Below are 23,367 nucleotides of genomic sequence, written 5' to 3' on the forward strand. Positions count from 1 at the left end.
CTAAAAAACCAAATGCAGTAAAGAAAACATAAGGACCAAATAACCCCATCTCAAACATAATAATAGCAAAATAAGGAAATTCATATCAACTTGCAAATTAATTAACAGCAACACAGTAAAATTTCAACACATAATGTTTGAGTTACAACAAGTTACAATCTTCCAAGATAACAAAACTATAACATGAAGGCTCTATTCTCTCACTCTTAAACCCTAACTATAATAACATTATAGAAAGTAAATAAAAGTTCCATGTTACTAACAAGATAAACGAATTTACTTATTAAAAGTTTTAACCCTAAGTGCAAATACTCTAAAATCACAGCGCAAAAACCTAATCCACTTGCAACCGTAAAAATCGAAGTTACGAAAAAAATAACCGTTACCTTGATCAAGATAGTGTCACCGCGGAATAGCTGAAGCTTTTCCATGGTATCTGGATGAAGAGCAACAACGGAGTTATCATCGTTGACGGCTTCGTCAACAACCAAACGATTCGGCGCTTTCTTGCGCTCCAGAATCGCAGTGCTAAAGTCTCTCTTCGTTCCCTTACTGAAAAACAAAACCAAAAGCAAAAAAAAAAAAAATTCAATTCAAACAAAAAAAAAAAAAACAATCAGATTAATCAAAAGCAAAAAAAAAAAAAAGAGAAGGATGAAAACGATCGAGGGAAATAGGAAGGTGTAAGGAATTAAGAGGAGACTTACGCATCGGAAGATTCAGGTTGATTAGCCATAGCAAAAGAAGAAAGTGTAGTTTGTTAAGAATTTGGGTTTGTGAATGTTAAGAAAAAGAGGAAAGAAGTTTATAGATCTGAGAGACTATGTGGGGTTTGGGTTGGTGTTTGTGGAGGTATTTATAGGTGGGTTTGCTTCGTTTCTTGTTACCGAAGAAATAAATGCCTTTTTTGTTTTTTTCGTTACTTATCTTTTTATTTTTTGTTGAAAGATTTGTTTACTTACCAATCAAATTTGTTATTTTAGTCGCAATAAAATATCAAATTGTTATAGGCATGGCTTATATATTATAGTAAAAAATTTGGATTTGTGGATCTTTTCTAAGATTCTCTATTTAAATTCCTCCGATAAATATTTGAAATATTGATAAGGTTGATCTATATCTTTTTATGAGTAAAAAATTTTATATCCTTTTATATTTAACCGAAAAATATACAAATCTAATTTTTTTAGGTTATTAAGATTAAATTACATGAATTAATTTTTTTTATAGATTATTATGATTAAATTACATGAGTTAGAAGAATTATTATTTAATTTTTTTAATTCATTGTTATTTTGTCGGATCCTTCGTGATATTTTTTTTATTAAAGATATATTGTGATTTTTTAATAGATATATTATAATTATTGATTTAATCTTAATTTTTTTGAATTTTAATATTTTTTACAATATCTTTTATATTAATTGTTCACGTGAATATTTTATTTAATTTAATATGAATAATTGTCATCTTTTTTGAGTTGTATAATTGTCTAAAATATATTAATATCGTCCTAGACTTAGTATTTTACATAAATGAACATAAAAATATACAAGATGTAGTACATATAGTTTAATTTAATTTTACACAATTGTGTTTTTTTTTCAGCAAAATTGTGTTTTTTTTATAAGCATAAAAATAATGTAAAAAAGTTTTAATTTATTCTATATCATCAACTTTTAAAATAATGAATGATAAATTTATTTTATTAAGTCATAAAATTCCATTATAGTCTGTATATTTTACTATACACTATTTATTTTAAAATATTCAAACACAATTAGAAAATATTATAAAAAATAAATAATTTAATTAAAACTGATAAAAACTTATTATTTTTTTAATGAATAAATAATGTCATGTTTATTTTATAAAAATAATGTGTACAGTTTTTAATATGTGCGCTTATTTTCTAAAATTTTCTAAAATACAGTGTAAAAGAACAAAGATAAATACTTTATAATTTAAGAAATTTCAAAAGTTGTCTGGGAGGATAATTTTTTAATCAGTGATTTGAAAGGCTAAGTCTAAATTTAGATTTAAATATATATTTGAGATTTAAATATATATTTGAGATTTAAAAATAAAAATAAAAGAACAACATCATATAATATTTTAATAACATTTATTTTATTTTTAGAAATATTTTATAATTTGTTTAATATTAGAAGAAATAATATCTCCATATCTTTCCTCCAAAAATTTCCTTAAAATAAAACGTCACATTTGATATTTCCATATTTTAAACAAATGCAAAACTCATCTCATATGTGAAGCAAAGCATAACTGTCGTAGGAAATATTATAAACCACAAAATAAATGAAATGTATTTTGATATTTCTAAATCTTAAATGAAAAATATCAACTAACTTACCTGTAACTAAACTTTTTTTTAATAAAGAAACTAAACGTGAATTTGAGATACAATTACTTTCAACCAACGTAATTTAATAAACAACCAAACATAAAAGTCAAACTAATTTTGAATTTCAAACCGATGGATAACACCTTAGCGAAAATCCAAACACGCTCATATATTTTCTAACATGAACACAAAATAAAAAATAAAAAATTTGAAGTAATGCACGTATTTTAATTAAAAAAATACAATTATAAAAAAACTTAAACAAGTTTTAGGACAAATATCTTTTAGAAATGTTAATTACTGTCATGTTACCGAGGAGTAGATGTTTTGACTTTAACTACGCTCCTTCTGTGGACAAAATTGGAAATTGGTGTTGGTGTGTGGGAACAAACACAAATTGACTTGCAAGTTTCAAGTAATCTACTCACTTCACTCACCATCTTCAAACTCTGTACCAATAATGGCTGTAGCTTTAACCATTGGTGTTTTTGGTGCTCTCATTCTTTTCCACGCCGCTTATTCAACTATCCAATGTATTTACATCTTTCTTATTTTGCTTTATTATGCTAATAATGCGATTCAACTATCATATATATTTCTTAATTTGTTTTTTATCTTATTATTTGGTTGTAGATAAGGGCTTGTTGAAGATTACGGAAGAAGAGTTTTTAGGACCTCCTTTAAATGTAACCTAATTCATTAATTTCGCTATTTTATTTATTGATTTTTGTGTTTCGTGTTTTTGAGTCTAAGGTTGTGCAGGTTGTGATTGAGCTGGTTATTGGATTTTTGCTTTGTTTTTGGGCTGCACTTACTGTGCCGGGGAAGTTTTTGTCCATACATCCACACTCTGAAGAGAACAGGTTTCTTCTTCTTTATCCCTTTCCAATTAGGGTTTTTGATATAACTGTTTGCTATTTGGGTTATTTTTGTTGTGTCTTTGTTTGGATAAATGGCGGTGAGTTCGAGGGGATTCATTTTAGAATTATTAGGTTTGAAAGATCTGGCCTTGTTTACTTCCTGAAAACATTTTTTTTATTGTGTTAGTTTTATTTGATAACAAGTAGATTCTGGACTCTCTTGAAGTATATATACAATTGTTTACATTTTTTTAAACAATGAAAATACCAAACGATTGTTTTCAATTTTTCTAGAAATACATCATTCTTAGATAGCATTTAATCTTATCTCCATCACAACTGTTCACTTCCAGAGAGTCTTTACCTCCTTGTTAATAAGTAAAACTGACACAGATTTTACAAAAATAGAAAATAGAAAATGTTTTCAAAAAATAAACTGTAGCATGGTTTTATTTTAGAAATAGACCCAACTTGAGTTACTCATGTTAGGTATTGAAGAATTGTCCATTTTAGCTTGGTCTACCTTGATATGCTTCTGATGTTTTATTTGAAGATAGTTTTGTCCTTGGAGAATACTCAATAGAGAGTACTAGAGCTATACAGTAGTAGATTAGTACTCCCTTAGATTCAAAATGGCTATCTTTAAGGGGGAAAATCAAGTTGATTGTCATTTTTTGTTTGTAAGAAATTCAACTAATCTATTTTTTTACATTTTACCTGTAAATTAGTTGTGTACACTACTCCCAACTCATTAAACTACGGCATGCATTTATGATAATGATTAAGTTTTGACTTATGAGGGAATGGAAAAGTTTCACTCTATGCAATAATAGTGACAAGTTCAAAGCAAGAATAATTCGAGTCTACTTTAACGGAGCATGCTTGTTAGGAGTTTGAACTTTGAAAACAGATGGACATAATATTTGTAGGAAAGAAATTTGAATGAACTAGCAAATATGCATTTAGTTTGGGATAAATGAACACACACAGATTTTGTTTTCAATAAATAAGATTACAATATCGAGTAATTTGGGTGTCTATGTTTTTATTTATGCTTGATTTTTTTTCTCTCTTTATCTCAACTGGAGGCATATTTTTTTTAACATTATGATTGACTAAGTCAGTTATTCCCTGGTAATTTTTTGGTCTTCAATCTATACCAAGCAAATACTTGGTTTCCTATCATGCTATTTATGAAGTTGATATGTCTCCTTGATGGTTTATAATGGGGATTCTAGTTTAATGGTTTATAATGAACATTACTAAATGATCATTGATATGTTTTCATTGTATTGGCAAGGTCCATTAGTTTTCTATGGGCCACGCCATTTAAGCAGTGTGTTTGGTTTACGTTCAGTTGGTGCGGATTTGCATCGTCCCTGAAAGAACTACAAAGTTCCTTTCATTCATACATCATAGTCTATTGTTTGAAATCCAAACACACACTTAAATATTTTCTGTCAAGTTTTTCACTCATAAATCGTAGCCTGTTTTTAGATAATCAGCCGCTGGGTTTGTCTGACTAATATGCTCAGTATTGACATCATTTGTCAAAAAGAAAAGGGACAAAATATGCTTCAGCAGATAAAGCATTGATCATCCCTTAATCTGTGTTTCTGTTTTGATATATGAACATCACTAAATGATCATTGATGCTATTCATTGTATTGGCAAGGTCAATTACTTTTCAATGGGACACATAAGTTTGTATCTGTCAGATTTTTCAACAATAAGTCATAACCTGTTGGTAGATCATTGGCAGTTGGGTTTGATTTGACTAATATTTTCAGCATTGACATAATTGATCTTTAAGTAAAGGGAAAAAGGAAATTGCATACTGTTCGATAGCAAGACTTATGCTTAAGCCGATTAATCATTGAGAACCTCATTTTTAGCTTTCTAATTTGGTTTATGTTATCAATGTGAGATAGCATTCTTAAACTTATTTTTACCTCCCACTTTTTGGACACCATTTTTACACCTACCTTGCTATTATTGTCTATTGATGATTTCATGTATAAGAATGAGTAAAATTAGTTTTTTTTAAAAAGCTAAAATTCATTAAAATGCCACCTATTCAAGCACAAGACGTGCCAAAATAGGGTCAAAAGATAACAAGAATACAACAAAATCACATGATAGTGGAGAACAAGCTCCTACAAAATACCATAAAAATCCAATGATAAAAGAATCTCCCAACCTAGTAACTCGAAAAGAAAAAAACTCCTTACAATCAAAGAGCGTTGCGAATGCCCAAACTCTCAATGGGATTTGTCCACTGTTGTTTAAACCCAAAAGCAAATCCTTTGTGATGAGTTTTAAGCCACCACCAAGCTTGTAATTTGATTCTATCAACAAGACATAGGAAAAGAATTGATCTTTTGATTAGAGGTCCAATTATTATGATATTTCCAAATGGCCCAAATGCAAGGTAGCCAAATAATATGAAGACATTCAAGGGAAGCTTTGTTAAACAAATATAAATTGCGAAATTGTTGAGCATGCTTAAAGGCGTCATGTTGAAGAGCACTAACCACCTCCAACCACTTCAATGCTGCACCCAAGGATGTTAGGAGCAAGCTCTAAAGCATAACATCCTAAGATCTTACGCGTTTTTGAGCGTGAATAGTGTTAGAGCGAAGGAAAAAGTGTTGTATGACCCAAATCTGTGAGTGCACAGAGCAAGTGCGTGGCAGCGGCGCGCATAAGAAGCGTCGTTTCGCGAAGCTCTGACCCGTTTACGTTGTTTCGACCCGGTTGTAAAACCCATGCTCTGGCCCGGTTTTGCACCTCTTCGCCTTCGTATTCAGCTTGTTTCCCATAGAGAAAAGGCACGCACATGAGGTTTTGAAGGCAGCAGCAGCCAGCAACATGCGCATGAGGCAGTGCTCTTCTCTGCTCGTATTTTGCTCCTTCGTATTCTGCTCTGGTCGTATTATGCTCTACTCGTATTCTGCTCTTTCGTATTCCTCAAAGGCACTTTTGTATTCTGCTCAACTCGTTTTCCAAGTCTTGGTTTTTAAACCTCTGTTTTAATTTCTAATACTTACATTAAATGATTCAATTTCAGATTTCCTCCTTCTGTTTCTTCTATAAATTCTTCTCATATCTACAACTATTCTCATCTCTAATTTTTATGTTAAGGTTATTTTTCTTAATTTTGTCTATTTTGTGAGATCTTAAGATCCGTGTTACGATCCTACGATCTACGCTTTTTCTATATCCCAAAATCTTAGGTAGGATCTAGAGTTTGACAACCTTGGTTGCACCCCCACATCATACCAAAAAATAGACAATCAAAGAAAAGGTGTTGGAAAGTTTCTTCACAGCCACACCCAGAGATACTTAATAAATTGTCTTAATTCACTATTATGCGCTTTGGCAAGTTGTCCTTTGTAGGAATGATTGTTTAAAAACCTCCAAGCGAACAAATCAACTTTCAAAGGCGACGGCTTGTTCCAAATGAAGTATCCGTCATCCTCTTCTGCCAGAATCAAAGCTAAGTATGCAATTTTAACTGAGTAAACACCACTATGTTCTAGTTTCCAACCTCTTCTGCCAGAATCAAAGCTAAGTATGCAATTTTAACTGAGTAAACACCACTATGTTCTAGTTTCCAAGACCACCTATTCGGAACGAATTACTACCTGAAAACATTAGACAACAAAACACAACAGTCGTGCACCAAATCCTCTTCTCGTGCAAACAAACTTCTCCTCTAACTCCATCTTCCCACATCTCTCTCGATAAATATCCGCTACCGACACATTTTTGTTGTTAGCTATCCCAAACGATCTACTAAATCTCTCGCAAAGCACTCTGCCCTCTAAACAAATTATTTTTGAACCATTCCCCATTACCTAAACTCAAACCTTCGAACCATTCCCCATTACCTAAACTCAAACCTTCGCCAATTAATTTAATATCCTTCCACCAAAGAGACTTCCCACTACTCCGACCCCTCACGACATCCCAATCCACACTATATTTTGATTGTAAAACTTTAAACCACAAACCACTTCGATCTATCTTCAACCTCCGACACCATTTTCCTAATAACGTACAATTTAACTCACGCAACCTCCTAACACCCAACCCTCTTTCTCCTGGGCAGGACACACCTTATCCCACAAAAAAGATTTAAAAAGGGATTCAAGATGAGAAATAATATCTGTTAGAGCTTTGAACAAGGAAAGGAAATAGACTGGTAAAGCAAACAAGGCAGCTTTGTGAAGAATAAGATGACCACCATCGATAAATGAGTAAAATTTGTTGGCCATGTATCATTAATATATATTATATAATATATAGTCCATATACTTTTTAAGAATATTCAGAGGCTTTTATAGGCAACCCCATTGGTTAGTTAACTAGATTCCCCGTCCGTTACTTAGTAGGGGTTGGGATAATTAGAGAAATATGGCATGTTGCTTCCAAATAAGAAGAGAGGGCATGAGGGTGGGTGGTGGGGCGTGGTATGTAGTCATTTGAGGAAGAGTTTGGCTTTAGGCATAGGAAGGTGCAAACCTTCACATTCCTACAATCTGTATTGTAATCTAAGGAATTCTTCCATAAATCATCTAATAAAATACCAGTTCATATCATAGGTCCCCAGTTAAACTTCTTGGAATGGAGTCCCTGAATACAACCAACAAGTTTCATTTATAATTTTAACTTGAATTTATTTGAAAATTTCTAAAACATATAGGGACCTTTTTCACGTTAATAGAAACTGATTTAACTAAAATTTTCTGTTTGCAAAACTCTGTAGTTTCTTTTTGTGTTCATTCTTGTGGGAATACCACTTGTCATGCAATTATTTGGATCCTCACACCAGAATTGTCTCCAATGCAATACAGGATTGTTTCTTTACCTGCCAACCTAGACTTCATGATATTCAACCACCGAGGCAAAGTTTTTCCCCTGGAAATGGATTTGAAGCTGAAACACTGAGGACTCTTGTATCAACTACCAAGTCCCTTTATATGTCATGTGTGTAAGGAAAATATTGTCTCTTGATATTAAAGAACTTGACTGTATTTGATATAACTGTTGATTGATGTACGAAATCCTGTTGTAACTTATGCTTATCAGTAGTAAGTACTGGCCACTTGCCCTAGTAATTTTGACAGGATGTTATTACTTATGGCATTTATGAAGAGAGGTAGCTTTGACATTGACCATACTTATATTGTGTTTGGAAACTTGGGTTTCCACGGTCAAAATCCACATCCACTCTAAAGCTATTACTAGTGGCTTCCTTTTCACCGTGCGTTTAGCCCTTCTCACCGCGTTACCAAACAAGCGCTTAGATAAGTGAGTTACAAAATCATTGAATTCATTTTAACATGAGTATATGGACTGTCCAGAATGAAGGCAAACAAGTATTATCATTGAGCATGTGTCATTTATGATTTATGGAGAGGTAGAAAACTCCATGACGCCAGTGTGGTTGAATTATTATACTGTAATAATATATTAATTGTCTCCGGCATACGAGTAGGAAACAAAAAATAAGGAGGAGCAACTAGTAAAAATCATAGATCCTGACAGTTGCAGATTCAAATGAATTACAGGATGAGGTGCATTTAAGATTGTTGGCATTGTGTATAGAGGATCCCAATTCCCAACCCTTGTGTATACTATCATGTTTTGGAACTCAACACTAAGGCTGCACAAAGTTCCCAAAAACAAGTTTCCCATTTTCACTGAACAGCCTAAATTTTCAGCAATTTGAGGATTGATCATCCTTCCTACCTACATCACATTACTAATGTTTATCTGTCATTGCCCACAACACTAAAGTTTCGCTTGGTCAGGAGTAGGATAAATGTTCGTTGCGAGTGGGTTTTGAAACACCATGACACAAACCAACCATACTCTTGCTGTTGGATAATCGATGAATTATATATTAATGAATGATTGGAAGCCAAGGAATGGAAATGAATGGCCTTTTTGTTAATAATTATATCTGCTTTTAATACAACAAAAAAAAATGTTTGTGATGTCAAATAAACTGCAGAATGTGTGACAGGTCAACCTTTCCCCACTAGTGAATTATTACCTCTCCTTTTACCCATTCGAAACAATCAGCTGGCATATGTGGGGTGACGTATAAATTTTTTTATGACTCCTACTTGATAAAATGAAGATCATGGCATAGAAGCAGAAAATTCAGTATGTCAATTATACTTGATCTCAGTGTATAAGTTCAATGTGAGACGTGGACTGAAGAACTTTATGTTATGAATATGAACACTTCAACATTTGTTAGTTAATTGTAAATGTCTAAATAAAAAGACTATATAAGATAATTCAAATACTCTAACGTAAAAATAAACCTTTTGATTTCTTCACACTTGTTAGTTAATTGTGTCTTAATGCAGGCCCTTCTGGGTATCTTCCCAATAAAAGACTTGCATCTTGAAAGTCTATATTCTAATCCTTTGAAAAAGATATACAGTGAACTTCAGTGAGCTGGAAAGCCTATTAAGTCTCTCTATCAGAATTTGTCTAGGTACACTCATAAAATCTCCTATACTATAGTAGTAAAGAGTGAGATTTGAAATCGGTTCTTTATGACCTTCAAACTTGGTTTGTGGATGAACGGTAGCTACACATATGTTTGTTTGGGCGGTGGTTAAAAATCATATTTGTTATAGTACAATATGTTAACATTGGCGTAATATAACTGAGTAAATGTTATCATATTGTACTATAACTCAACTACATGGCACCAAGGTAGGTCTAATGCCCAAGCTCGTAAAACAAATCAAATGTCTTAATTTGTGGAAGAAATTAAATTGTCACAGTAGTCACTGACAATACATTAGTATACATGTTCAAACGTAAAATATACAAATCGGCAATAGATACAGAACGATCCAATTTCAGATGTTCTATCTATGCAAAAAATCAAAACGATAGTTTAATTGCACTATCGTATACATAAAATAAATGTGTGAAATTCTGTATCGTATCATTAGCGAAATACTTTTCCTAGAATATAGATTGTTCAATCAAGAAGTGTTACATAGCGGCATTGTGTCGATTCTCTATAATCTTTTGAAGTTCTTGAGGTCTACAAGGAACAGTAATTGCACCCTTTTGTTCATATCCATACTCTTCCTTAGCTTTCTCCAATAGTCTCATGAAATCGGGATCCTTCAAATAATCCAACTCAACAATGAATTTCTTTGTTTCTTCACCTTGCATTGCTATAACCGCGAAATACCCTTGTTGCACTCTTGTTGATGCTTCACTCTCTTCATCATCATCATCATCATCAATGTCACTTATATAATTAACTCTCCTTGTATATGATGATTTACTAATTGCCAAGAATTGAAGACCCTTTAACACCTTTGATATCAAATGCTTTAGTTGCAACTTTTTTGTAACCTCCATCACTAATTAACAATTTTAAGACAATGACAATAGTGTAGTGTGATTTGGAACTTTAAGTTACAACAATTTGATTACAAGTGTTGATTGTAGAGTGAGCAATGGATTTTATAAAGCAGCTTCTGTAAATAAATATAATTACTCGAATAGGATAATATTATTGGCTAAGAGAAAAACAGACGAAGTTTCTTTAATAGTATTAGATTATTAAATTGAATATTCCTTGTTGTTGCTAAGACAAATCATTTATTGCAATTTTGACGCGTCGGTTACTTCCTTATATAATCTTTATACGCGGGACTATGTTCGTATAACTATATAGTACGATATTATTTTAGGCCTAATTTGCTGTATGCATAACTGTCACATATTATATATGTTATATATTGGACTTCTGACCTTACATTCTTTTCAATTATTTATATTTGACTTACAGTTAAGGAAATATTAAATCCAAATTTCAATAAAAAAATTATGATGAAGACCACGATGCTTACATAAATAATTCTAAACTGTGTTTGAGCACACTAAGTTGTTAGTTTGATTTGTCCTCACAAATTTATGTAAATTGGATATAAATGAAAAGACCAACAAACCTATTTTAATTAATTGTAGTAATATTCACGATTATTTGTGGAATAAATTTATGAGAAGACATAATTTGAAAGTAATTTTGGCACAATTTAAAATTATGGTGAAATTAAATTTATCTCTTTTTCCGAATTTCATATTATTTCTATTTAAAGAGAAAATTATATGGTTCGATGAAGAAGAGTTTATAATAGTAGTCATTTTTATTTATTATATATTAAAAAATACTAACAAATATTTCAATGATACTTGATAAAAAATTCAAATGTAAAAATAAAATCTTAAAAGTTGTATAATTTAAATTTTTTTGAAACTATAAAAAAAAAATATTCAATTTCTCTTTTTTTATATTCTTAACAAATACGGTAAGGAAATTTGTTAATTTATATATTATATAACAACGTAGGTAATTGTTTTCCCCGATGGTTAATTAGTGCTTGCACCTACTAATTATGTAATTTTTTCACTTAAAATTTTATTTTCGTTTTACATATAAAAATTTGTAAAACATTAGTTTAAGATAACACAAGTTCCAACCCATCAACCAAACATTAATGTCAAAACTACACAACCGCTAAACCAAGTTATATATTTACTTAATTGTGAAGAACTATATCTTTAGAAGATTTTAAAATAATATGAAATTGGTCCCGATCTTTATGTATACATGTGGTTGTACAGTTTAGTAATTTACCTAATTTTTTTGATGGAAGAAAAGTCTATCGATTCTTTTAAGCCAAATTTGATGTCTATATGAATTATCGTATATTTTATACGTGTACACACACAGTTCTGAATTAGTGGTATAGTATGAATAAGAAACATGCACGAAAATCCAAATTTGTTCCTTGTTTGGTCAAAATTAATGAAAGTAAAAGTAGTAATGTGAAATATGCAAAAGTGATTTGATACTATAGGGGAACATCCGTACGTGGTTTGTCATAGTTGATAGAAGAAATAAAAGTTTTGTTGACGGTGTTCGTACACCCTGTAATTGTATTGTATGTATAGGTCGGTCGCCAAGATATTTCAACAAAAATCTATTCTTCTCTCTTTTCCCATTATATTAACTAAACAGTGTCAACATAATTGGATATATGCGGTTATCATTAATTAGGACCAAATTGGATCAATGTTTTTTTAAACTATTGGGATAGGAAGCCTAATGATTAATGCATTATATATATTAGGCAAATAGTAGTATGTAGTTAATATAGTGAATGTTTAATTCCCGGGGAACCCAAACTCTATTAAAATGAATATAAAAATATGAGAACTAATTAACCGGCTACTATATTAACTTTGTCTCTTAGAAAACTCTATCGAGGAGTTTGGTCTTTGGACACAAAACACACAAAGTAAGAATTAAATCATGGATAAATTTATAATTTTGAACTTAAAGATGATTTAAATATAAATATTTTAAATATTAAAAATTCAAGATTACAATAATAAAAATATAAATTTTAAAATAATTTTATATAGATGATCTCTTTAAGATACAGTGAATATATTAAAAAAATTATTTTAAAATATATATATTAACTTAACGATCGTTAATATAAATGACAATTTTATAAATGACAATTTTGTATAAACTAAAAATTAAAAGAATATTTTTTTATAAAGACTAAAATTAAAATTTAAAAATAAACTTAATCCTAATATTTAGGGTGGTTAGTTATAAGTTTTGACTCGTTAGTTAATTTCATTAGAAAAAGATCAGGAAAAAGCTTCTAAGCATTACCAAAAATCACAAAGGACGGATAAGCCTAAAAAGATTCCACTAGTCACTACATGTGTAGGGCATAAGTTTGCCTCATTTAGAGGGAGAATGAGAGGTGGAGAAAATTCAAAAAAGAGATAAAAGAAAGTTTATTGGGAGGGGATTGGACCCTACAACAAGTACTCAGACATAATGTTTTCCAGCTAAGCTATATATAATGAGGTTGCTCTTTTCAGCTCTTTCTTTTTGCCAAATATGTCTCAATCAACCAACCAACCAGGTAGGTCAAAGTTCGTTCATTCATTCATTGAATATTTTCTTCTTCTTTTTTTAGAATAAGCACAATGAACGTGATATTAAAATCTCTCACCAATTTGCCATTCACGTGAAGTTCCTACATAAATCTCACAAAATCAAGTTTAATATCTCCCTAGAATTCTTTCAAAAAAGCAAAATTCACCTCATTTAGCCTAAAACTTTTACAACCACCACAATCTCAAACTATCTCCCTAATTTCATCCTAAAAAAAAGTCTTACAAGCAACAAAGACTCATCTTCGCTTAACATAGAAAACTACAAACAAACATCAACTGAAACAAACCTCTGCATTTAAAAATGATTCTCAAAGTGAGGAAATATCACCTCTTGAATATGTTTCACCCCTCCATTGTGCCTCCCTCAACTTCTAGACTCCTTATAGAATTATGACGATGCTTACTAGATACCACCCCATGAAAGTATCTAATATTACCATTCTCTTCGTTCAACCACCGAACTCTAGACTTTTGCCACATAATGCTACAATTCAATTTAGATGACTAACTCAATGGTCGTTAAGAACCTCATCTCCTCAATATCAGAGTCAATCAACATATTCATCTCTCTTTTCAAATCAATTGCATTTAGACCATCTTTGGAAGTCTTAAATTTTTCAATAACATTAGAACTGTGAATCTTATGTCAACCCCTCAAAGACATCTTAATTCCCTTTATTTTTTCTTTCGGCACAAAACCACCCCAACCATCAAAGGACATCGAACTCTAAATTTATTTGACAAAATCACGATAATCTCCATAATTCGCGCGACACTTCAATATACGAAAGGATTTAGAGCCTCAATCCTATCCCGAATCTTGATAAAAGTAGCGCACATTGAATATCCTAAAAATAGTAAAATAAGTTGGACTTTACTTTTTTTTTCTTTAATAGATTATAATTTTAAATGCAAACATTTTTTATATGCATTCCGTCACATTAATATCGCCTTTCATGTTAATTCTTAAAATATTTTTATAAATATCTATTTGATGAAATGCAATCAGATATATGTATACAAAAGTTTTACACTTACAATATATATAAATTAAATCTTTTGTTTTTATTGTAATTGATAAAAATAAAAATATTTGCAACACAAGTTTCATTATTGAAAAATATCAAATGGTGGCTCGACCGGATCAATGTGTAGATCACGGGGGAAATGGATTTCTTGGAGTTACTTCACTGAATGCATAAATTATCTCAATTTAAAAAAAAATAAATGGTTTAAATCTCGAAATTTATTTTAACTATCAACCATTAAGTTTTTTTTTTTTCTTTCTCAAACTTTTCTGAATGTGTGAATTTAAGATTCCTTGTGGAATCAGACGGCCAGTGATCAAACAAGCATAATTCTTGTTATGTGATTTTCTCTTTTCGCTTACCTCTTTTACAATGTCAAATTTTAAGATTTCAAATTTAACAAGAAAATTAGGGGTTGTTAACATTGTAAAAATAAATTTTATTTTTATTTTTAAAATCTATATTAATTTTACTTGTTAAAATGAAGTAAGAAATTTTAGAAGTAATAAGTTGTCTATATTTTTAAAAACAATGTAAATATCAAAAGATTATGCTCATTATTTCTAGAAATGTATCTTCATTAACTGACATTTTATTTTATCTCGATGACAATGTTTTATTTCAATAGTCTCTCATCAATATAAAATAAAAATATTTTAAAAAATAAAAACAAAAATAATTTCACAAAATAAACATCTCTATAATCTTTTACAAGATTTCATTTATCTTCTTATCATAACTCAATATTTCATTATGATATTTGTAATGTCGGCAAAAATTATTTTAAATTTTCAATAGAGAATGAAAACTCAATTGCATAAATTTGAACCAGCTAAACTTAGTGATTGAATTTAAGTAGCTAATAAATTTAAGTTAAAGATAGATTATTTAAGAGAATTTGAGTTCAAATTAGGTATGACTATAAACGAATTGAGCGAGGATTTTGCCTTCCTCACTTCACCCCCAACTAATCCAAAAAATCCGCAGTTTTTTGTCAAGATTAAAATATAATGCCTCATTCCCGCTCCATCCTCACATTCGTTCATATATATATATATATATATAATAGGATAATAATTATTGGATAAAAATAAAATATTAAAATTATATTTTCTTTAAAAAGATTAAAATTTACAATATATAAAATAATAAATAATAAAATGAATAAATATATGTATATAAAAAAATAGTTAAAATTTTCTTAGTGAGGCGGGTTTAAGAGTGGGTACGAGACGGATATCAATATCGTCAAATCCGTCGTTACCCTTAATTTTTGATTATAGGGAAAATCTGTACCCACATCCAATCAAAGCGCATTTTTTCCATTAAAATCGAAGTGGATTAGAATGGATATACCCACGGGTGAAAGTTGTGTTATCATGTCCAATTCGAGTTACAACTAAAATTAGATTTTATTTAACTTCAAATCGATGTCCAAATCACTAGGTTTCATTCCTCAAGATTGAGAAGGGTTAAAAAAAATTAGAATATTTACTGGATCAAAATTATTATTGCAAAAGCATAGTAGATGCCATGAATGGTCATAGAGTCATAGCACATGAATTAGGAACCATTTTATTTAATTGCAAGCCGTCAAATTTAAACAACTTTAAGATAAGTTTTATTCATAGACATGTTAATCAAATTGCTCATTCATTAACAAGGACATCACGATTTTATGTTTTATGTCGGTTCCAAAATATTTGAATCTACTCTTCTTTATATTAAAACTGTAAATCTTGATAGATATAGAACTAGTCTCCAGAAGAGAATTAAAAAAAAAAAAAAAAAAAACTGTAAAAATATATATAGTAATAGGATGTTGATGTAAAAAATGATGTCTAAGAACTATTTTTCATAATGACATAAAAAGTGAAAAATGATTTTGTAGAATGTACATACATGTAAAATAAAAAAAAAAAAATAAAAAAGAAAAAAGCAAAGTCATGACATGGAACAAACTAGTGTCCCTTACCTTCCCATATGTCTCCCCTTGCATAGGGTACTTAACTAATAGCAAAATAGGATGTGGGATACCCCTTACTTCAATTGGAATCACCACTTTATGTCTAAATCACCTCTAACTGCTCTCATGCATTCCCCTGCTATTACTCTGCCCTGGGGGATTGGGACTTGCCTCTACTTCACAATTCATACCATTCAATATTCATGCATACTACCTACCTATTATTTCATCAACTCTTCCTATATATTCACTTTAATTGTCTTTCTGCTGTGGATGATTTTGTATTAGAATATCTAACTATTTCAATTATTCAATTTAAATGGTATCATTTTGACTGTGTCAACTTTTAGATTTGTATGTAAATAAATAAAACAAAAAATATATACATGAAACGATTCATTTTTGTCTAGTTTCATCATCTTTAGACCAATTATAAAACATGTTTAGCAAGCTGGTCACCTTAGATTGGATATATGCAATGCATGTGAATTGTGATGTGACTCATTTCTTACAAGAGAGAATCCTTTAATTTGTAGGTCTAATATGTACTATTTACACTTCACAAATTTAATACAAAGTCGTTATTAGATTAAGATGTTTCAATTTTTTAGTTTATCTTTGAAATTTACTTACCGTACGCAAAAAAAATCCAACAAAAACTTTGTCAACTTAATTAAATAACTATCCTTTCAAAATTGTTTTACATTAGTTTTCACATTTTTTTTTGGAAACCAAGTGGAATGAATGAAGTTCAATTTATGGAATTTGTAAATGATTGCAGTTGGTTTGCATTGCACCATGTTTTATCAGTGTTGCTGGTGCAAAAAACTGAAGACTCGAATTTTCATCATAACCATGCCCATTCGCTTGATTTTTGTCCCTATTATAAATAAATATTAGGAAAAAAATATTAAAATTTAATTTAAATCATTATCTTTATATAAAAATATACATTAAATTAAATGTATATAAAACATTACTTTAAATTAAGATATATTTTTCTTTAAAATTACTTTTGTATGAACTAATTTATAGTTCTTGGCAAAAAAAAATGGTCACTTTTTGTTTCTTGAAGAATATCTCTAACTGTTTTAGTTGTATTGTATAACAATTATAACAATTGTAAAGATAATTAAATCTAAAGAGATAAACTCATAGTTATTGCACCATAAATCAATTATAGAAGATTCATGATCATATTTTAAACTCTAATTTTACATTCATATTACATCTTTCTCTACAATGGTTTTTCATTATATTTCTTGGATTTAATTTGTATATGTATATATATCGATAATATAAAATATTTTTAAAAATACATTCGGTAAAAGTTTTACACTTTTATTATATAGAAATTATTCTCTTCTTTTTTTCTCTATATTTCTTTCTATCTCGATAGAAGAAGAAAAATTCCCTAAAAAATGGTAAAACCTATATTTGGAAACATATATTGCTCGATATGGGGATATTTTGCATTTTTTTTTCTGAAAAATATCATGATTAATTTATAATACATATAAATAATTTTTATATCATTAATCAATTATAACAATTAAATCATTAGATTTATTTAATTTTTATCAAAACTATTTTTAAAATTATCTTTATAAATAATTGTGATGTAATGACACTATAAATATTTTTATTAAAAGTACATAACAATTAAATTCAAATATATTTAAATCTAAACTTTGAAATGATGGTATTGATTGTCCGTGTTATCTTACCCACAATTTTCTAAGATAATTTGAAACTTTTTTCGGGGAATGTGTTTTTACAATTGTGAAATGGTTTTCATGAAAATCGACACTATTGTTATGGCTTATATACAAACTAATCAATCACCGCAATTTTATAGTTGATTCATAACATAGGTTTAGCTGTACCAAAAAATAACTATTATAGTCGGATTAATTAGTTGAAAACATATGGTTGGATATTTAAAAAAAAAACACTATTTTTTGTACAAATAAAAGCATAGCATTGGTTTAAGTCGATCATTAACCATAAGCAATTACTTTCATCTTCATAAGAGACAAATATAATACAAATTAGTGTGTAGCATGAAAAAATATTGTATATTATTATATATACTATTAGCATTAATGGTCTTGACAATAATAACCATTTTTAAAAGTAACCAAATACATCAAGTTAATTATATTATATTTAGCCCTCTTGCACTTGCATGTTAATTATATTATACTTACATTACAGGGGCACAAATACATCAATAAAACCACTATCTTATCTTATTGCATGTAAGTCCATCATCTAGTTCACTAATCAATAAAAATAAAAAATGTGCATGTATAACAACCTAAAACAATAAAAAAAGTACAATATTGTAGAGAATCCAACGATTAGATAGAGACAACTCTTAAGGGAATGTTACAACAAATTGAAAGATACAACAATATATGTATGTGACATAAATTTATTTATCTCAATTTTACCTAACAAGTAATATTAATACCCTTGTTGTTGTTGATGTGCTTTTTCCTTCCAATGATTCTCTTCAACTCATCTGGTTCACAAGGAATTGCAAGTGCTCCAACTTGAGAGAAACCAAACTCTTCTTCAGCTTGCTTCAACAATTTCACAAATTCAGGGTCATCTAAATATCCTAATTCAATATAAAATCTCTCTGGTTTCCACCCTTGAGTTGCAATCACAACAAAATGACCTCGCTTCACCCCTTTTCTACTAGAATAATGTGATGATGATGCTGATAATGATGATGATGATGGTGATGACAATATTGTTTTGTTTAGTAATTTTCTCATCATTGGCAAAACTATTCCAAACCCTCCCTTCCAAAATCCCTTAGAATTAGAACTATTTGATTTTCCCATGTTAAGATGAATAAAAGAACAAATAATACTAATTTAATTCACTTCCAAAAAGTTTAATTCTTTAAAAAAATCTCTCATGCAAAACTAGAATATATATAGTAGTGGCTTGTATATGTTGTGACCATATTATATATGATTAAAATTAGATACGGTGGATAAGCATAAAACATGGAGACAATTGCATGTGACCTTTCATTAAAGGTAAATGTCACTGTTTCTCCCATTTTGGGGACGAAGTTAGCAATGTCCTTGATGCATCATCTTTCGTACTCACTACATGCAAGAGGGAAAATATATATATACATGAATAAATTCACACAAACTACTTACTACTATTGTCATTTCATTTTTTTCTTTTTTTGTTTTCAATAGGGACCTTGTAATATTAATGCTTATTGTTTTGTCCTCGACTCCACTACACTATTGGAATTAATTTAATAATTACATATAAGACATCCTCTTCTATATAATATATTAAAAAAAATTAATAGTCAAATAATCATATTATACATAACAAATATCAAATTTTGATTATCTTAGAATCTATGACAAGATGTTTTATCAAATATATTACGAGTATTTATATTTATAGGTTGATAATCTCTTAACGACATTCCTAATACAAACAAGAATATTTAGGTATGAGACCACGTTAACTTGTAGTTTCCTCAATTGGAGTTCTTATGGTTTCAACACTATTCAAATAATGAAAAGAGCCAATATATATTATGTTCAGAATATTGAGAACCATGATCCAAATATAAGACGGTGATCATTTAGGGTTCTCATTATTCATAAATGAATTATTAATGACATTAACTCAGATTTGAGGTCATGTTAATTAAATAATTAATTAATCAATTTAAAGTCTAAATAGTTTATTTACTTATTTCGAACATTAACCAACTAATGTCTTTAATTGATAAATAACAAGTATATAATTAATGTAAATCTTTTTTCTCCACATAATAATATATATAATAAAACAAGGGAACATAAGGATGATTTAGTGGTTAGGGTGTAAAGAAGTTAGAGAGTCAAGTGATAAAGAAGTTACAAGTTTGTTCTAATGTAAAGATGGGTATGCAAGTTGGTCAGTTCCGTTAAATATATTCCATATAAATCCGCATGTAAAATAGATTGAATTGATCCATCTATAAATTGATAACGAATTATAATATATTGTTTCGTATATGTTCTACATTGGTCCATAGTTAATTGTATTGATCAGTAATAAACCACTTTTATAGAGGAAAAAATCTCAAAATGCTAGTATTTTAAAAATATCGTATTTAAAAAGGCTAAAAATATATTATTATTATTATTATTATTATTATTATTATTATTATTATTATTATTATTATTATTATTATTATTATTATTATTATTATTGATTTTTTATTTTATTATTATTATTGATAATTTAATGTTGGGAGTACTGAGTAAAACAAAAATCACAAATGATACTTAAAAAAACTCCAATTATTTTAACTAATATTAAAAGTATAACTAAAAATATGATAAAATATAATTTTTGTAACTAAAAATTAAAGCGTTAACTAATCCGAATATCAATAACTAATCAAAATCAAAATTTGTGATAGTGATTTGAATGCAACATTGAATCAAATTATAGTAGATAAAAGTATATTTGTTATTTTAAAAAAATATATAAATTTATATTCACACATTTCAGGGGCAAACATGCATATTTGTAGATTTAAAACCCATTAAGAGTCTAAATAACCTATAAGAACTAAAATATAAATGGATTGGTCCGCATTCGCTCTAATAACATCATGTACTCTTAACAAAAAAAAGTTGTTTATTTTTTATATAAAAATATAATAATGTTCAGTTCAAATTAGAGAAATAATTAATCGCCACAACGAATTTTGGAAGTTATAGGACTGATTTGATTAGATAGGGTGTATTAAGCAATATTTTCATTTTTAAAGCAATTTTTTTTATTAAATATTTTTAGGCAATTATTAAACAAAGCGTAATACTGGTTAAATTATGTTACCTAAATTAGTAGTTAATTATGTTTTGGATATTATTTCCGATATGTCTCGCCTCAACTACTTAAGTTATTCTGGAGTTTTGACTTTAGTGTTTCTTGACTGACTATTACGTTAAAAAAATCTCCCACTATTGAAATTAATTGTGTTGGATGTATATTTAATTGTTTTAAATGCAACATTAACCATCTAAAAAGAAATAAATTTTGAATAAATAATTGAGTCTTTGATATTTTTAATCTTTAATAAAATTAAATCGGAAGAACTTAATGTTTAAGGGTGTTTAGGGATACGGGTAAACTCGCAAATTCGGTCGCTCAATCTAATCTAATATGTATTTTGATTCAATCCATTTTAATTTGGGTCTAACTCAAACCAATTTATTGAAACAGAATTATGTTCAATTCGGATAGCGGATCCATTGACGTAACGTATATATTTTATTTATATTTTTACTATTGGTGTATAGTTAAAATTTAGTCGTTGAACTATGTTTGAGAAATTTTTGCTAATTTAATTAATGTAAGTGTTTTGTTGTGTTTGTGTATGTATTTTAAGTATTAAATGATATGTTGCCATATAATTTTATTATTTTTATATGTTCAAGTATTTAAATTAAATTACATATTTTTAATTTTTTTTATTACTCGTTAACCCAATCTAACTCAACTCGTTCATAATCGAGTTGGTTTGATTTAGGTGATATGCAAAATCATGGGTTGAAAGTTTAACTCAACTCAAATAAAATTGATCGGTTTGGATATTGAATTTGGTAAAAAAACGACCCAACCTAACTCGTGTATATATAATATCTATATTTTTACATTTTATTTAATTGAATAAAGAAAGCTGAAGGATAGAAAAGAAAGAGAAGCGAATAAAAAATATGATTATTAATTAGTTTAGTGTGAAAGAAAAAGTTTAATTTATATGTACCAACAAATGTATAGTCATTTTGAATTGTCATCCAATAAAAATAGTCAATTTCAACATATCAAAAAATGTTAATCCATTTTTCTTTTTAACATATCAGAATCATTTAATGTTCAATTTTCTTAAAGAAAAATCCCTTTTGAGAGTTTTAATCCATTTTTATTATATATTTTTTATAAAAGAAAATGATAATATGAAGAAAAAATATATAAATTAACTACTTCAAATGAGAAATTATTTTAAGCAGCTTCTTTTAAAAATTATTTTTCTTAATTAATTTTAGGCTAAATATCACATGTGGTCCCTTAACTTAATTTTAGTTAACGTTTTAGTCATTTATCTTTTTTTTGTTCCGATTTGGTCCTTTATTTTAATTTTAAGTGACAATTTGATATTTTATGTTTTAAAATATCAACAATATTATCCTTATTTTTTACAAAAATTCAAAAAACTCATAAAAAATTTCAACCAAAACTCATAAAACTAATTATCATCCTCAATATAATGTAATTTCATCAAATTCATAACTTAAATCTTTAAATAGACTCATATTTTCATCTCCAACAACATCAAATAAAGAATGACAAATATGAGTTTATTTGAAGATTTGAGTTACAAATTTGATTAAATTTATTTTATATTACAAAATATAATTAATTTTATAGATTTTGTTTGAAAATTTTGATGAATTTTTGTAAAAAAAAAAAAGGATAATATTGTTGACGTTTTAAAACATAAAAGATCAAATTGTCACTTAAAATTAAAATAAATGACCAAATCGGAAAGAAAAAAAAAAGACTAAAACGTTAACTGAAATTAAGTTAAGGGATAACAAGTGGTATTTAGCCTTAATTTAAAAAAAAATATTATAATTAACGAAAACTAAATAGATTCAAAGCCAAATTATTATGAATTATAAAATAAATAATTATATCATTCAATTATTTAGAGATTATGTGTTATTTATTTTTAAAATAAAATAAAATTGTTTTGCTTTTGTCCAACGCAATGAAAATATGTTTTCTTTTATAAAGAAATCATTTCTACTTTTTTTTTTTAGAATTATTCAAAACAACTTTTCATTTTAAACAGTTTTTAGATTATTTTTCAGATTCTTAATTTTCAAAAGTTGTAATAATCAGACTCAAACTTCAAAAAGTGAATATTTTTCTTAAAAAAAGTGATAATTTTACAACAACAAAAATTGTAACAAATAGACTTTGAGCGCTTTTTAAGATCTCTAAAAATTAATTTTTAAATTATTGAACAGAAATATCATTTTTATATAATCGGTAACAAATAAA

At 28.4% G+C, this 23,367-nt stretch overlaps 4 protein-coding genes across 5 annotated transcripts in view; 1 reads left to right on the forward strand and 3 right to left on the reverse strand.

Annotated features, from left to right (window-relative positions):
- The window catches only part of LOC101499662 (cell division cycle protein 48 homolog), a 4,823-nt gene extending 3,957 nt beyond the window's left edge, over window positions 1-866 (reverse strand). Inside the window, exons 1-2 of one of the 2 annotated variants that reach the window (XM_073365860.1) lie at window positions 708-866; window positions 386-552 (exon numbers count right to left, since the gene is read on the reverse strand). In XM_073365860.1, the coding sequence (XP_073221961.1) occupies window positions 386-552; window positions 708-736 (196 nt within the window). In that variant the 5' untranslated portion in view covers window positions 737-866. Of the gene's footprint in view, window positions 1-380; window positions 553-707 lie in introns of both variants that reach the window. The other variant, XM_073365861.1, reaches the window with a different exon arrangement.
- A 1,844-nt stretch (window positions 867-2,710) lies between these two features.
- On the forward strand, window positions 2,711-8,410 carry LOC101500416 (membrane magnesium transporter-like). The gene is made up of 4 exons (XM_004493934.3): window positions 2,711-2,898; window positions 2,999-3,051; window positions 3,128-3,228; window positions 8,085-8,410. Exons 1-4 carry the CDS (start codon window positions 2,826-2,828, stop codon window positions 8,176-8,178), a joined length of 321 nt encoding a protein of 106 aa, XP_004493991.1. The 5' UTR covers window positions 2,711-2,825; the 3' UTR covers window positions 8,179-8,410.
- Window positions 8,411-10,133: 1,723 nt separating this feature from the next.
- On the reverse strand, window positions 10,134-10,716 carry LOC101500725 (auxin-induced protein 10A5-like). Its single transcript, XM_004493935.4, has one exon. The coding sequence runs from the start codon at window positions 10,630-10,632 to the stop codon at window positions 10,255-10,257; it is 378 nt and encodes a 125-aa protein (XP_004493992.1). The 5' UTR covers window positions 10,633-10,716; the 3' UTR covers window positions 10,134-10,254.
- Window positions 10,717-18,710: 7,994 nt separating this feature from the next.
- On the reverse strand, window positions 18,711-19,109 carry LOC101507055 (auxin-induced protein X10A-like). Its single transcript, XM_004493951.4, has one exon. The coding sequence runs from the start codon at window positions 19,107-19,109 to the stop codon at window positions 18,711-18,713; it is 399 nt and encodes a 132-aa protein (XP_004494008.1).
- Window positions 19,110-23,367: the final 4,258 nt, after the last annotated feature.

This window comes from Cicer arietinum, chromosome 3 (genome assembly GCF_000331145.2).
Source record: "Cicer arietinum cultivar CDC Frontier isolate Library 1 chromosome 3, Cicar.CDCFrontier_v2.0, whole genome shotgun sequence".
Lineage (NCBI taxonomy): Eukaryota > Viridiplantae > Streptophyta > Magnoliopsida > Fabales > Fabaceae > Cicer > Cicer arietinum.

What these genes read in the sequence shown, in the direction of transcription:
- LOC101500725 (XM_004493935.4), bottom strand. Translation starts at nt 10,632, where the DNA reads ATGGAGGTTACAAAAAAGTTGCAACTAAAGCATTTGATATCAAAGGTG.
- LOC101507055 (XM_004493951.4), bottom strand. Translation starts at nt 19,109, where the DNA reads ATGGGAAAATCAAATAGTTCTAATTCTAAGGGATTTTGGAAGGGAGGG.
- LOC101500416 (XM_004493934.3), top strand. Translation starts at nt 2,826, where the DNA reads ATGGCTGTAGCTTTAACCATTGGTGTTTTTGGTGCTCTCATTCTTTTC. An exon ending in CGCTTATTCAACTATCCAAT is followed by an intron (nt 2,899 to 2,998) that starts GTATTTACATCT and finishes ATTTGGTTGTAG; the next exon opens with ATAAGGGCTTGTTGAAGATT. An exon ending in CCACACTCTGAAGAGAACAG is followed by an intron (nt 3,229 to 8,084) that starts GTTTCTTCTTCT and finishes AATGCAATACAG; the next exon opens with GATTGTTTCTTTACCTGCCA.